Source organism: Equus asinus, chromosome 29, assembly GCF_041296235.1.
Source record: "Equus asinus isolate D_3611 breed Donkey chromosome 29, EquAss-T2T_v2, whole genome shotgun sequence".
Lineage (NCBI taxonomy): Eukaryota > Metazoa > Chordata > Mammalia > Perissodactyla > Equidae > Equus > Equus asinus.
The window spans coordinates 30,983,002-31,000,518 of NC_091818.1; the positions used below are offsets into that span (position 1 = coordinate 30,983,002).

The 17,517-nt window shown below is 34.8% G+C and overlaps 1 protein-coding gene across 1 annotated transcript in view; it reads left to right on the top strand.

Moving 5' to 3' along the window:
- Positions 1–17,517, top strand: part of CUBN (cubilin) — a 256,171-nt gene that overhangs the window by 145,384 nt on the left and 93,270 nt on the right. Inside the window, exons 37-40 of the mRNA XM_044762035.2 lie at positions 9,921–10,126; positions 11,129–11,313; positions 13,033–13,225; positions 16,101–16,298. Coding sequence (XP_044617970.2) covers positions 9,921–10,126; positions 11,129–11,313; positions 13,033–13,225; positions 16,101–16,298 — 782 coding nt within the window. The remainder of the gene's footprint in view (positions 1–9,920; positions 10,127–11,128; positions 11,314–13,032; positions 13,226–16,100; positions 16,299–17,517) is intronic.

Here is a 17,517-nt window from a genome sequence, read left to right on the forward strand (position 1 = left end):
TGGTCTTAGATTAAATTCAACAACAATAATGTATTTTCTAGAAGTAGATAGTGAAAAGCACATGGTAAGTAAAATGAGACTTTTTAATCAATCTTTAGAGAGGTCCCTGTGACCTGCCACACTGGTAATAGATGCTTAACCAACTATGAGTGATAAAACTTTGGTATTTAAATTGCTTTTTTTTTTTTTTTTGGTGAGAAAGATTGGCCCTGAGCTAACATCTGTGCCAATCTTCCTCTATTTTTTGTATGTAGGATGCCACCACAGCCTTGCTTGATGACCAATGTGTATGTCCACACCTGGGATCTGAACCTGTGAACCCCAGGCCACCAAAGTGGAGCATGGAAGCTTAACCACTACACCACCAGGCTGGCCCCCTTAGATTGCCATTTTAAATGAAAAGTTATTTATTATACTATATTGCATATTATTGGGCTATGGTTGGGATTTCCAATTCTGTTTTTGAAGAGAATACAATAAGTAACTTACAGTTGAGAGAAGATTGTTTTGAGGATACTGGCCTGTTTATTCAAAAAAGTCTTGCTTTTCCTCCTAGACATGGCATTCTTTACATCAAGAATGCATTAAAAAAAATGAGAGAACAGTCCTATTTGTGGACCACGTTCCAACATCTCAAGTTGCTTTCTTTCAGTCCATCAGTCAGAGGGGGCCTCTTCAGGGGACTAGGCGCATTGTGTTAAAACAGAGACACCTCTGCCTGCTGAAGGGCAGTGCAGAGTTTAAGCTGCCACAGGGAAAAGAGGTTTTGTTTGCGTTTGTCTCTACTAAAAGCTCAACGTTCTGTATGGGAAGAAATCTATCTACCTATAATTTTTACCTGATATATAGGCATTCCTTTACTCAGCAAATATTTATGGAGCCCCTCTATGCGCTGGCTCATAGTCGGCACATGTTACTCCCATGCTAGATACTTTATACATAATGATGAATGAAACATGATCATGTCCTTATAATAAAGTCCAAAGTCCTTCACATGGCTTACTAGGCCTCATAATTGCCAAATAATAGGGGTTATTTTTGCTCTTTTTCCTCTTGGTCTCCACCACATTCACATTTTGCCAATCTGATGCTCAGTGGTTGCCAGGAACGGGGCAGTCTCATCAATTAATGTCAAGAAGCTATTGATTTAAAACCTAAAGATATTCACTTCGTTTATAGGGGATAATAATATACACGTAGGGCCTCTGATGGGGTGAAAGATGTCAAATTTGGAATGTATAACGTAAGGCTGATATATGCCAGATTTCAACCAGTGTTAAACTCTCTCACTCTGCCATTTCTAAAGTATCTGGTGTGGCAGTTCAGAGTTAAACCCAAATGGACAACACTAGGTTCTCCTTCTAGAAGATGGGAGATAAACACAAAAAGCAAATTTCATCCATTTTACTGTTTAACAGACACTAAAGCCTGGTTACTGTATAGACAAATCTTGATGACTCAGCTTTTTCCTTTCTCGTCCATAAGAAGTTAATTTTAATTATCTTGAGTTACTTGCTTGAGGTTTATTTTTAAAATAAATTTTGTAGAATGCAAGATGTTCCTCTTTATGTAGATGAAAATGAGAAGGGCGTTCTGGCAAGGCCTGTGGGTTATTTCTGCTCTGGTCTAAACTATGTCCAGATGGGTGCTTGGAAACATTCCCCTGGCGTTTGTGAGAAGCGTATGAGAAGCATGTGGAATACATCAAGTTCTAAAATGTGGGGTTTGGACTGTGGACATTGCGGTGAAATTGAGTAGGGAGAAAAACTGCAGAAGTTACGTTTGAATCTGCAACAAAAAGGAGGGGGGTAGAAATAAAACCTAAAAAGGAGATTTTTGTCAAACGGCTATTTAAAGGCATTAACAGAAAGTATTTTAAAGGCATTAACAGAAAGTATATTTTATGCTTACAGAGCGCTTTTAGAAAATGATTGATCTTGTTTCAAAAATCAAAGTGAGATAATGAGAAACAGAGATTGCATTATTTTTGTTCCACATCATATTTTTACTAACCAATCTTAGCCAAAGTGTTTGGAAAGAGCGTAGATTTGCTTATAAAATGTACCGGCCTATAACAGACTTCCAAGAACAATAAAGCTTTTTAACAGGTTTAATTACATTCTTATAGCTATCGTCTTACCATCATTTCTAATGAATTGTCTTTTCTACCATTTCACATTGGATTATAGCAGTCTGATACTAAAACAGAAGAGAACTGCACTTAGTAATCTTCTGGACCAATGGATCAAACTTTAACGTACATATTGATCACTTGGGATCTTGCTAAAATACACATTCTCATTCAGTAGGTTGGCGGGGCTGGATTCTTCCTTTCAAACCAGCTCTTGGGTGATATTGATGCTGCTGGAGCGTGCGCTGCACTTTGAGTGGAAAGATTTTAGGGGCGATTTTATGTAAATTGCCTGGTGAATAAAATTATCTCCCTTCCTTCCCTTCCTGCTTTCTGAGAAGCAGAAGAAAACAACTTCAGCATATTTCACATCGGTAATAATATCATGGGTAATAAAACTGAGGGTGAATTTAAGCACCAAATTTAGCAGCCATCTTAAAATGGATTCAGAACAATTCCTTGCCAAAACTGATTGTAGATGTAAATTTGCATTATAAAGAATCAAATTGTCAAAGAAGACAAGGGAGGGAAAGACAAATGTGTAGTTTGTTTAGCCTGATGTGGCTATTTCCTGATTTCTTCTGCTGCTCAGTTATCAGTCACAGCTTGATGCTAAAACTGTGTCTAGAATATAGATCCTGATGATCTACACTGTAGTAGCCTGCCTTGATGGGGTTGTGAGAGCCACAGACTGACTGTTCGTATTGCTAGAGACCTACCAGTGCTAGTATCTGGCTTGAGAAGCTAGTGGTAGAGCTTGACTGACCTGGTCAGCAGTGAATGCTCAGAGGTGCACTTGATACGCCGATCATGTAGTGGGGCTTCAGGTGGCCAGGGTCTCAGGACTGGTTGTCTCTACCTTAAGCATCCTAATCCGTTAGCTGAGATAGAGCCACAGGTGAGCACTGTTCTTACCATCACGTGAAATCTTGCAACACATAATGTTGAGCATTGACTGAAAGATACACACAATAGAGAAGTACATTTTCTATTCTCAAGACATTTTTTTTCCTTTCCAACAGTTTTTTTCTATAGTCTTACTAGGTTGTTCTTTTTTCTTCTCTTTGTCTTGTTCTTCCTCTTCTCAGCAAAAACTTCCTCCAATTAGTTCTGAAAAAAATAATAGTTTGCACTCACCTCCTTTACTTTTTTTAACCATTGAATTACTTTTTCTTTAAAAATTAATTTTAAATAAATAAAATGTCACAAGACAGCAAAAGTCCCCCATCTACCTGCCTTTACCTTCTCGTCAGAGGTAGCTCATATTTTGGATTTTTTGTGTTTCACCTGCGTGCATGCTTTTTTACTTTTACTAGTAAAGTACAGTCATGCACCATATAATGACATTTGGTCAACATCAGACCACATATATGACGGTGGTCCCATAAGATTAGTACCATAGAGCCTAGGTGTGTAGTGGGCTACACCATCTAGGCTCGTGTAAGTGTACTCTTGATGTTCACACGATGAAATTGCCTAATGAAGCATTTCTCAGAACTTATCCTCGTCATTGTGATGTCATTTAATTAAGTGACATTAAGTGACACTTGAGTGTATATACATACATATATGTATATTATACATACATAAAAATATATACATACATATACATGTATAATGTGTGTGTGTATATATATATATATATATATATCTCCAGACACACTACATAGTGTTGTTTTCTGTTTTACATTTGACACAAATGGAACCATACTTATTGATTTTACTGGAATTACATTGAATTTATAATTAATTTTGGGAGAATATTTATTGACTCTTCATATTCTTGAACTTGGAGTATCTCTCCATCGATTTTAGTCTTCTTTTAACTCCTTCATTAAAATTTCATATTTTTTCCATAATAGTCTTATAGATATTTTGTTATATTTATTCTCACACACCTTATTTTTTGTGGCTATTGAATATGGCATCCGCTTAAAAATTACAGATGTAACCTGTTCACCTTACCTAAAATAATCACCTCTTAATTATTTTATTTCTTCCTCCTAGAGCTTATTCCTGCCTCACTATATATCTAGTAATTTGTTTATTATCTATCTCTCCTTCTAGAATATCATCTCCCCATAGGGAGAAACGTTGTCTATTTTCTTCATTGTCCTATCCCTAACCCCTGTGACAATGTCTGGTAATATGGTAGAGTCAAATATTTGTTGAATGAATGTTGACTAAGTTACGTTTCTAAATTTTTGTTTGCTGGTATAAGTGAACTCTATTAATTTTTGTGTAATATCTTATCTAGCAACCATTCTGTCCTCTAGAATGACAAAATTTTTGTCTCTCTTGTCTACCACTGTATAGTCAGAGCCTAGAAGAAGGTCTGACACATTAAGGTGCTTAGTACATATTTATGAATGAACGAGCTCTCTTGAATATTGATTTATAGCTCTTCTTCTCCAATCCTTACAACCTGTTTTCTCCTTTTCTTGTCTTATTGCACTGGAAAATCCTTCAGTATGATGTGCAATAAGGTGATGAGAGCAGGTTTCCTTGCGTTGTTTTTAACTTAAAGGAAATGTTTTAAAATGTTTAACTCTAAGTAAATAAGTGTATTTGCTGTAGCTGTTTGGTAAGCATTTCTCATCCAATTAAAAAGATTTCCTTCTATTCCTAATTTTCTAACACTTTTATGATGAGTAAGTGTTGAGTTTTATCAAATGCTTTTCTGCAATTGTCATTGATTCTCCCTTAATATAATTTGCATATTTGCATGTATTTTTCTCTTTTAATTTTTTTTTGTGTGTGGTGAATTTTCTAATAGATCTTCTAATCTTAAACCATTGTTAGTCCAACTTGCTTAAGATTTATATATTTTACAAATTGATGGATTAGTTTTAATATATTAAATAGAATTTTTCATTTATATTGTTAAGTGAGATTGACTTAAACTTTTTCTTTCTTCGAAATCCTTTGACTGATTTTGCTCTCAAAGTTATACTAACCTCATTAAATAAGTTGGAGATTCTCCCTTCTTTTCTATTCTTTGTTACATTTTGCAGAAGATTAGGCGTGGGATATTGATTTATTGAAGCCTTGGATGAATTCCCCTATAAAATCATCTGGGCTAGGATTTTTATTTTCCTTTGTCTGTGGGTAATTTTTATTACTAATTTTTATTGATTTATTGGTCTTTTCAGGTTTTTCATTTTTTCTTCAGCTAGTTGTATTATTTTATTTTCATAAAAAACTAAGAATTCAAATTTATTGGCATAAGGTTGTTAACAGATTTCATTATAGTTTAAAAAATTTCTACTGTATCTATAATTATGTTCTTTTCTTATTAGTTGTATTGCTCATTTAAGCTTTCTTTTATTATTGATTAGTCGTAGAGGTTTATAATTTATTGGTCTTATAAAAGAAGTATCTTTTGATTTCCTTAATCTTTTTTAGTATTTTCTACATTTCTGTTTCATTAATTTCAGATGTCGTCTTGTTTCTTCTACTTTCTTTGTGTTTTTTTCTTCTTTGTTTTTCTAACTTCTGGGGTTAGACAACTAGTTTATTTTTCTTAATATTTGTTCTTTTCTGATATAAGCACTTAAGGCTATAAATTTCCCTCTACATATTGCTTTGACTATATCCCATAAATTTTAATATATAATGTTTTCTCTTTCATTCAGTCCTAAATATATTCTAATTTCCATTATGATTTCTTGTTTAACACATGATTTATATAGAAAGTTGTTTTATGTTTCCAAATTGTGGGACCTTTTTGTTATCTCTTTGTTACTGTGTTCTAATTTAATTTTATGGTGGTCAGAGAACATGGGTTTTTGTTTGTTTGTTTGTTTGTTTGTTTATTCTTATCCCCAAAGCCCTCCAGTACATAGTTGTATATTCTAGTTGTGAGTGCCTCTGGTTGTGCTATGTGGGACGCTGCCTCAGCATGGCCTGATGAGTGGTGCCATGTCCTCGCCCAGGATCCAAAGTGGCGAAGCCCTGGGCTGCCAAAGTGGAGTGCACAAACTTAACCACTTGGCCACGGGGCCAGCCTCAAGAACATGGTTTTTAATAGTTTTAATATTTTCTGAGACTTGATTTGTGGTCAACTATATAGATACATTTTTATACATGTTAATAGACACATGAAAAGAGTAACTATAGAGAATTTTTGAATTTTAATTGTTGGATGTTGTAGAAAGCTTGTTACTGTTGTTGTTTTTGTAATTCACTAGCTTGTGGAAATCACAAAAATCATCTAATTTACTCCTTAGTATGTTTGAAAAAGAATTCTGTCGTGAACTCGTTGAAACTGCTACTTTAAAAGTTACTAACTTATTTTTGGTAACCAAATCCTGTAACCTGTTCTTAGGCCTAGATCTTTGCCTCATTTGACACTCTTCATCACTTTATCACTCTCTCCTTAGTTTTCTCTTGGCTTCTGTGACGTGACATTGACTTTGTTTTTAATTGCTTTTCAGACTACTCCTGTATTTACTGTTTCCTCTACCTTTCACTGTACTCAAAATATGGGTGTCCCCTAAGCTTCTGCTCTCATCTCTTATCTCTTTCTCTGTTAATTATTTCCCACTTTTTCATTTCTAAACTCCCAATCTAGCCATGCTTTCAGCTATTATCATATACATACATGTGATTTCCGAGTACAGCCCCAGGGTCTCTTCGGAAGTTCAGACCTACATATTAGCCCCAATAGATAATTCCACTTGGGTGATACACCGTTATATTAGATTCAATATAGCAAAAGACAAAATTACATCTTTCTGCTGTCCCCAGCCATTATGTTGTTATATTATATTGCCATTATACATTACTGAAGATAATTTTCTCAAGCAGATCTGTGGTCATCTAATTTTACCACTCAAAATTCCTCTAATTGTTTTTTAATGTCGTAAAATATACATAACATAAAAATTAGCATTTTACCCCTTTATATATATACAATTCAGTGGTATTACATGCATTCACAATTTTGTGCAATCATCACTACTATCCATTTCCAGTACTTCTCCATAATACTAAACAAAAACTCTGTACCCTTTAAACAATAACTCCTCATTCCGCCTGTCCTCAGCCCCTGGTAGTAACCTCTATTCTACTTCCTGTCTCTTTCTCTTCCCTATTCCAGTTGTTGCATATGAGTAGAATCATACAATTTGTGTCCTTTTGTGTCTGGCTTATTTCACTTAACATAATGTTTTCAAGGTTCATCTGTGTTGTAGTATGTATCAAAATGTCATTCTTTTTTAAGGTTAAATAATATTCTACTGTGTGTATATAAAATGTGGTTATATATACAAATATATAAATGGTTATATATTTTTGTTTTGCTTGTTTATCAAATAAGTTAAATATCTCAAACAAATTGTATATATATATATATGTGGATATGTATAACCATATATGGCTTTGTTTTTCCATTCATCTGTTTATCCACTTTCTTTATCCATTCATCTATTGATGGACACGTGAGTTGTTTCTACCTTTTGGCTACTGTGAATAATGCTTCTGTGGACATTGATATACAAGTATCTGTTTAAGTCCCTGTTTTTAATTCCTTTGGGCATATACCTAGAAGTAGAATTACTGGATCATATGGTAATTCTATGTTTACTTTTTAAGGAACTACAAAACTGCTTTCCACAGTGGCTGCACCATTTTACATTCTCACCAGCAATGTGCTAGAGTTCCAGTTTCTCCATATCCCCATCAACACTTGTTTTCCATTTTTTTTATAATAACCATCTGGGGGGCGTGAAGTGTTATCTTATTGTGGTTTTGATTTGCATTTCCCTAATAACTAATGAAGTCGAGCATCTTTTAATGTTCTTATTGGCCATTAATAATATATTTTCTTTGGAGAAATGTCTACTCAATTCCTTTCCCATTTTTTGAGTTATTTGTTTTTTTTATTTTTGAGTTATAAGAGTTCTTTTATATTCAGGATACTAGCATGATCCTTTGTCTTTATTTCTCTTGGGTAAATATCTAGGAGTGGTATTTCTGGGGCATTAATTGGATGTGTATTCAATTTTATAAGAAACTGCCAAATAATTATTCAGAATGGTTCCATCAGTATACGTTCCCACCAGGCACATCTGAGACTTCTAGCAGCTCTGCAGACTTGCCAATGTTTCATCTTCTCAGTCTTTTTTGTTTTAGCCATTCTGATGGGTGTGAAATGGTGTCTTATTGTGATATTTAATTTACATTACTCTATGAATAATGATGTAGTGTACTTTTCACATTGGCCATTCACTCATCTTCTTTATGAAGTGTCTGTCCAAGTCTTTTGTCCACTTTTAATTTGGTCATTTGTTTTTTCATTGTTTGTTTGTAGGAATTCTTTTCTATTCCAGATATGAGTCCCTTGTTAGATATACATTTTGCAATTACCTCTCCTTCCCTCCTCCACAGTCTATGACTTGCCTATTCATTTTCTTATTCATATCTCTAATGAGGACAAATTTCTATTTTTGATGAAGTCAAATTTACTAATTTTCTAAATCTTATGGCTGTCTTTTGCATTCTACCTAAGAAATATTTGCCTACTCCAAGGTTGTAAAGATATTCTTCCCTGTTTTCTTCTAGGAGTTTTATGGTTCTAGTTTTTTTGTTTACATCTATGAGAAATATTAAATGAGTTTCTGTGTATGGAGAGAGGCAGAGGCTGTGGTGTTTTGTTTTTTCTCCTCCATAAGGATATCTAGTTATTGCAGCACTACTTGTTCAAATGACTTTCTTTTCCCTGTTGAATTGTCTTGGCACCGTGGATTGGGTTGTGTTGGCTGTATGTTTGTGGGCCCTTCTCTGGGCTTTCTCTTCTGTTCCATTCGTCTCTTTGTCTGCCCTTGCACCAGTACCACACTATCTTGATTATATCCAAGTTTTGTAAGCATTAAGACCAAGTTTTAAAAGCATCCACTTAGCACCCACATGTTTCCAACTCTTTATATATGTTACTAATGACAATCTTATGAAGTAGATATTCCAGACTCTTTGTATATGTTACTAATGACAGTCATATGAGGTAGATATTATTTCCTATCTTTCATTCCCCCATGTCATCATAATTGCAGAATATAATACAAGTTGAGTAGGCCACATTTCTGAGCACTAGCCTGTATTATTACAAATTCCATATTTTTCCTACCTTTGCAGAAATTAAGTATAGATGCCTTTGACTGGCATTTAAGCTCTGCCAAAATTAGTGCATAATGCTGCTCCAGCTAAGTCTCCAAATGTTTTCTTCAAGGTACCCAACGTTCTCACCAAACTAGACCCCTCACAGATTTCTAAATATGTCCCACCCTTTTCTGCATATGTGTTTTTGTATACATGCATTTTATGCCCACCATTTTTGCACCTTAAATCTAGCATTTTCATCTCAAAAAATCTCTCCATCGAGCTATTACTGAGCCTCACAATCAAATGTGATGTCTGCCTCAGAATTCTTATACCACTTTATAGCTCTGATGGCACTTATGATAGTCTGCCTTATAATGTATTTTTCTCCGTATTCTTGCCCAATTTTCCCCTGTAAAGAATACTCCTTGAAGGCAGTTTTATTAGTTATCTTTATTAATTATCTTATTTACAGGTTAATTAATTTATTAGTTATATTTGTATCTCTTAAATAGACATTTCAACAAATTGGAGTGAAGGAAACTTTTTGAGTTAGCTGAAAGATACAGTGATTAAAGTTAAAGAAAGTTTTAAAAAAGCGAACAGGTTAACCTAGCATGTGAGTCAGGATAATCCCAAAGCTTGTTCTGTCAATTGAATCCCTCAAAACTTGTTTTCCTTTTCAAACCAGAGCTTTCCAGTTGGAGGATTCTCCGGACTGTAGCAGAGATTTTGTGGAGATCCGGCAAGGAAACGCCACTGGTCACTTGGTGGGACGATACTGTGGAAGCGTCCTCCCCCTCAATTACTCGTCCATTCTTGGGCATGTCCTGTGGATAAGATTTGTCTCAGATGGCTCAGGCAGTGGCACAGGCTTCCAGGCCACGTTTACTAACAGTAAGTTGCTTCTGTTTTAGTGATGGCTTCCAGAATGTGTCCTACAACCTAGAAAGGATAACAAATTTTTCAGTAGTGCACTAAATAAAAACAATTCTGAACTCTACATTATTCTATATTTGTTGTCTTTGTAGAATCACTTCATGATAAAATATATTAGAAAAACTAAATTATATATGAATGGCTCTTTAAGAACCAGGGAGAGCATTCTCAATGGCTCTAACATTCTTTTTAAGCTCTAGTTTCTACCTAATGTTAAATTAAATATTTTTCATTATATTTTGTTAAAGAGTCTTCTAATGTATTATAGTTCAGGTTTGGCATATTTATAGGAAATGTGTTTCTTTTGAGCCCATAAATTCTATATTCTTCAAATTCAAAACATTTAGTATTACTCCAGGATTGACTTAAGATATTATTATATTGACTTAAGATAATATTATATATTAAGATATATAACATATATTATCATTTTATATTGCTCAGATATTGTAACAACACAGTATTGTTCTAATAGGATAAAATGTTAAATATTTTTATTTTCTAACTCAACTTTTCCATAATTAGCTATTCTATACATGATTCCAAAATGCCAGTTTGTCTTATCTTATTGGATTTTTAAAAACATGTTCCATTCTTTTATAAAACAAAGTGGAATAGGTAAACCAAAATTTAAAAATGGGCTGGTAATGCCCTTTCCTTCCCATGTCCCCATATCCCCTGCGGGTGTGGGAACCCCAGATCCCATGAGAAGTTACATCTATTTTTTCACCATGCAACCTTTTAAGGAGGGGGAATTCCATTCACAAAATCACCCTTCTCTGAGGAATTAATCCACAGTACAGAAACCAAAAGGGAAGCAGTATTTCTTTCAGTGTTCAGAAAAGAAATCCTAGTCAATTAAAAGTCTATCGCTTTCGACATCCCTTGCCTTTTGTTTCTTTTATTTGATTAAAGAGCTGTTCTAAGTAGGTCTGATTTACTGTCCATTTTCCCTCCTAGTATTTGGCAATGATAATATTGTGGGAACTCATGGGAAAGTTGCCTCTCCCTTATGGCCTGGAAATTACCCCCACAACTCCAACTACCAATGGATAGTGAATGTGGACGAGTCTCAAGTTATCCACGGGAGCATCTTGGAGATGGACATCGAAGCAGCAAATTACTGCTATTATGACAAATTAAGGGTGAGTTTCCAAGTGCAATTGATGTTTATAAAGTTTGGTAAATTGCTATTTGCAAAAATAAATCCAAGTTAATGTCTATTCAAGCATTTGAAAATCATATGGGATGGTCTGCCTAAATCATGATTACCCTTTCTACCCCTATACAAAGGTAATTCCAGTATTATATTTATTATCTTTGATTCTGTATCTAAGGGTTTTTTATTTTAGCATTATTGTAATTTACCTATTGGGCTTTGTCTAAGCATATATATATAGCTTAATTAACTATTTATTCTATCTTATATCCCATTTTCCTATTTATTCTTATGTTAGAGTGTTAAAAATTTTCAGGATCATTTTAAAATAAATAATATAAAAGTTGTGGTGATCATTGCCGTACAGACATTGGTTACTGCATCAATTCTGAAAGAAACACTATCACATTCTTGTTTTTCCCTTAGCTTTGTTGAGGTATATTTGACGAATAAATATTGTGTAGATTTAAGATGTACAACTTAATGTTTTGATATATGTATACATTGTGAAATAATTACCACAATCAAACTAATTAACATATCCATCAGCTCACATGGTTATCTTTTGGGTTGGTTTTGGTTTTATTTTTGGCATACAGAGAATACTTAAGATTTACCCTCTTAGCAAATTTCAAGTATACAATACAGTATCGTTAACTATAGTCGCATTGCTGTACTTAGATCTCCAGAATTATTCATTCTGCATAATTGAAACTATGTATCCTTTGATCAACATCTCCCTATTTCCCTCTTGCCTCATCTCCTAGCAAGTGTTATTCTACTCTTTGCTTCTATGAGGTTGACTATTTTGCTATAAAATACTTGAAGGCCAGGATTCTATCTTATTCATCTTGAGTCCACAATGCCTCCCATAGAACCCAGTACCTGATAAATGCTCAGTGTGCGTGGAAATAATTATTACATAATATGAAAATCTGAGCTAATATAGTAGCTTCAGTAGAGAAATTTATGATAACCATTACAATGAATTTGTTCCAAATGATTCAGAAGAAGATGGAGAGAAGGGTAGGAAATGTGGTTGAATAGTATCCATCCACATGTGCAGGGAAAAAAAAAAGTGCTCCATGGTCTGTGTTTGGAAACTATCACAAAATATGTCTCTAAATAGGTAATTTAATATTTTCAACCACGTGATAAAGGCTTATTGAGTGTTTCGATGCGTGCAGGGCCTGTAAACTGTGATTCCTGTGTTGTCATTAATTCTGCTTCTTTACTTCTGTGGGGACATGAAGTCCCGTAGGATACTGCCACTTTCTCTCATTAAGCCTTTCTTCTTGTTGTTTTTTCCCTTTCCTCCTAATTCCTCCGCTTGAGGCCCCAAAGCACATTCAACAGGTGCCATTGTTTGTGTGCAGCTAGACTCGTTCCTACTTTTCCACCCCCAAATTTTACTGTAAGTCCTATAATGAGCTATATCACACAGAACATGTTTATTAATATCATTTTGCAGCAAAGGTACAAGTAATTTTAAAACACTTTAAATTATTTCCAATCATATTTTATGTTTAATGGCACTTTCATTTTAAACTGATACATAATTGTTGCTTATATATACACTTATTGTTTTTTTAATTATGACAAAATTATAATAACATAAGGCATACTTTTAGTTTTCTCTTCTATCAAGAAAAACCTTGCTCAGTTGCTTAAATTTAATGCTCTATTATCTCTTTTTGACATGCAGATTTATGATGGGCTTGGCGTTCATTCCCGCCTAATTGGGACTTACTGTGGTACCCAGACCGAATCTTTCAGCTCCAGTAGAAATTCTTTGACATTTCAGTTTTCTTCTGACTCTTCAGTCTCAGGGAAAGGATTTCTTCTGGAGTGGTTTGCAATGAATGTCTCTGCTGGACCTTTACCTACTATTGCTACAGGTGTGTCTGGTAATAAATGGAATTCTTTTTTTAAAGGAGGTGATATGTGTAGGCCAATATTTCAAAGGGTCGTACCATAATAGGAGCCAAATACACAAAAGAGTAAGGAGAGTAACTGCAGCCCCCAAACCCTTCCTCATATGTTCATGTGTTCTTTTAATTTCATGAATACTACATTTTGTAAAAATTGTACATTAGTTTCTAAAAACTGTTTTGTGTTATATTTTGTATATTAATTAGGAGTTTAGTATCCATGAAATATTCTACTTACAATTCTAAAGACCACTTTAGAGATCTCTGAACATTTGATTTGTAAATACCATGCACACACACACACAAACTAGTAGACAGAAGTAACTTTTTTTCTCTATATTTCATTTTCAACGTGCTTTCAGAAATGCTCCACTTTCTCCTTAGCTTGCTGTAAACCTTCAGATTTCAAGGCAAGTTGGCCTAATTTTTGAACTTTTATTTTACTATTTTTAAGACATCTTTAATTCCTTTAGTAAGCTGTGTTTGGGGAGACTGTCCTTTTCCTTGAAAAGTTGTTTAAATAATTTTGAATGGCTCTTATGAATTTGAGGGCTGGCATAGAGGAAATTCTGCAGACATTTCTCAGAGGATATTTTCAGTGCTTGCAATACCTGAGTGGGACACACTGTCATAGGATCCCATTGAAGAATATTCTAACTTTGAACTTGTCCTAGAACTAAACAGACCCAAAAGATTAGAGTCTTTTTGCTTCTAACTTCTTGGGAATTTGTATCGCTGATAAAGGTATAATTCATACTTATTTTTATTCAATGCTCCTTAGTATTCTGTCCTGAGATGTTATTTTCACTTCCCTTGTAAAGTGCTTGAAATTCTTCCTTTAAATATTAATATATTTATCTAAGTGCAGAGAACCGTCAGCAGGATTGCCGAATGTAATTTAGAGCTACCCATTTAATTCTGGATGGCTCTTATAAGTAAACTTGAGTTCATCTTTTTTCATATCCACAAATCTCAAGTTAGAGAAGGCATCGCTTACTCATGTAGAACATGATATCAACAAATATAATTTAGTACTCAAAAAAATAACAAATTCTTATCTCATACTTATGTTCTATAATTCTATGATTTAGTTGAATGAGTGAATATGTATCATAAATCTCATTTTTCCTAATTAAGAACAAGGAAAGGGGAAAGTAACAGAGTAAGAGAATTTTATAATTTACTCGTTATCTAGTTGGTATGATGACATCATATTCTGAAAGTTTCATTAAAACCAAAAAAAAAAGCTTAACATTTTAAAATGTGTTAGTATATTAAGCATTGTACCATCAGCATTTCTTATACATACATATATTTAATTCCTCAACAAATATTTATTGAAAATTTTTTATAGATAAACTGAAGTGACTAAGAAAACAAACCAAGACATAATCTCTCCTCTCTAGGAGCTTAAAAGAAATTGGGAAAGATAAAGCATTCATATGTCAGTTAAATAACAATATAGTGGGGCTGGCCTCGTGGCATAATGGTTAAGTTCAGCATGCTCCACTTCAGTGTCCTGGGTTAGTGGGTTCAGATCTTAGGTGTGGACCTACACTGCTCATCAGCCATGCTGTGGAGGCATCCCACATATAAAGTAGAGGAAGATGTGAGTTCAGGGCTAATCTTTCTCAAGCAAAACAAAAACAAAAACAATATAGTAATTAAAATATTAAATGACAAAGCAGGTGGTACAGGCAGGAAAAAAGCAAATGAAGGAAACTAAGCCTAATGTGGACTAGGGTCATCTGAAGGAAATTAAACATGTCAAGTAGGGAAACATGAGTCAGCATATCAGCCAGGACATGCTCAGATATGCTGCAGTAACAAACAATTCCACTGTCTTGAGTGGCTGAAGAAAACAAGATTTTTTTCTGGTTTGTGCTACATATCCCACTTAGATTAACTATGAGCCTTGTCATCATCACTCCATAACCCAGGCTATTGGAGCTGCCACTATCCGGGACATTGCCTGTGACCATGGCAGGAGGAAAGAGAGCCCTGGCATGTCTCAGTCTAAAAGTGCTCTGCTTAAAGGGACACAAGTCATTTTGCTCATAATTCATTGGACACAACTGGTCAAATGGCCTCACTTAACCACAAAAGTGCAATTCACAGGGTGAAACTGTGTTTGGAAGTGAAGAAAAGTGGAATATTTGACAAACAGCCCTGATGACCCATAGTCAGTTAATGTGACAAGTGCCTTCATAAATTCAAGCAAGAAATATTTCATATAGAGGAAAATCTTAATATTTGAAGACACTGAATAATAGTAAGATCTTCCACTTGGAAATTGCTTTATGTGCTTTTTCCTTTACTTCTGTAGTCTATGTAGTAACAGGATAAAGGAATTAGGATCTAGTCCTCTAAAACTGTACATTCACTTCGTGGTGGTTTCAATGAGATGCAAACAAATACTGGTATAACAATCATAAACTTCTGAACTTGTGGAGTAAGGACTTCTAAAAAATCCTTTCCTGCATAAAAATAATGAGAACGTTTGCAAAAATTGTCAAAATCAACTTTTGAGCACGTCGGTCTTCTATGTGCACTTACTTCGTGCTTGACAAATAATAGGCTCTCATTAATTAATGGGTTGTGTGGCAAAATTATGGCGAAAAAAAAGTAGAATACAATGTGTTTTTCTGACACAAAACTAAATTATGGAAATCACAGCTGTCTGAATCAGTGGGTTTAATGAAATATTTATAGATTTCTTTGAGAAGTTGTTTTAATTGGCTGTTTCATTTTAGTATGAGACTACCATTTTAAAGTGGATGTGGACGTGGCTGGCTGCTTTTCCGTCAGAGGTATTTCACAGGCAGTGCTTTTCATTCTCCAGGTGCTTGTGGTGGATTCCTGAGGACAGGAGATGCGCCGGTCTTTCTTTTCTCCCCAGGCTGGCCTGAAAGATACAATAATAGAGCTGACTGTATGTGGCTTATTCAGGCTCCAGATTCTACTGTAGAACTCAACATCCTTTCCATGGACATTGAAGCTCACAGAACCTGCAACTTCGATAAACTTGTGATAAGAGATGGTGAGAAACATTTTAAAATACAAAACAAAACAGAAAACTACAAAGTTTCAACCCTGACACAAATTTAGTTACTTTCAATTATAATCATACGTGTTTACTACCTCTGTCCATTTTGCATAGAATTTCACAGATATTATGATCAATGAAGGCACCAAATATCAGAATTGGCTATTATTTGTAAAGAATGTAAGGAAAGTATGAAATGGCCTGTGATAAAATAATCCACATACTAAGTCAGGGACAGCATTATGTTCCTAAGAGAAAACACCGCCTTTGACTTAAGTAGGAAATAATAATCTGAGTTTTCAGGCTGTGCTGCTTTCTTGTTGAAAGATGTTAGAGATAAATCTTGATATTTTCTACCTATGGCTTTAAGATCCAAGTGTGAAAAAGTATTTATAATTGCAATGTATTCAATTTTCTCTGTCTCCTGAATCTCTGGGTAGAATGGGTGGAATGAAGGGCTAATATTATGCCATTGTTTCCTCTATATGCAAGTGAGGTGTTGCTGTGCAATGAGTGAGGGATGTGAATTGTGCTAACATGCAACGTGCACAAAATTGTGCTTCACAATTTGCACGGGCTGGAGGAGAGGAGGCAGGCCATATCCTCTGATCAGTGTTTCTCACAACGTGGTCCCCAGACCAGCAGCATCAGTGTCTCCTGGGAACTTGTTAGAAATGCAAAATTTTCCGCCGCACCCCAGATGGACTAAACTGGAAACTCTGAGGATGGATCCCAGATCTGTGATTTAAAAATCTTCCAGGCAAGGCCAAGTTTAGGGTGAGGAAATAAAGGCAGGATCATGCAAAGTACAGAGTCATGTTCTGTTTTTATTTAAAATTTTGAATTTTGATAATTTTACATTAAATTTCAATTTTTTAAATATTACACTAAAATATTATTTATCTTGATTTCTAAAGTCTTTGGCATCTCGTTAAATTTTGCCCATGATGCAAGTGCTTCACTTACCTGACCTTAGTCCCTGCCTGTGGGCAATAATGATGGTCTCTAACATCTGAGAGCCACTGCTCTGCCTGATAAAGATATTGCAACCTCCAATGCCTACCTAGACAACAGGTAACATAACCAGAAAAGTGTTAAACCAGAGAGCATGGTTACATGGGCGGCTACTAGGAGTGCAGGCTCAGTGTTATGGGTCTTCCTATTTTCCAAGAGATATGAGCAACATAGAATTTTGTAGAAATTTTCCATTTGT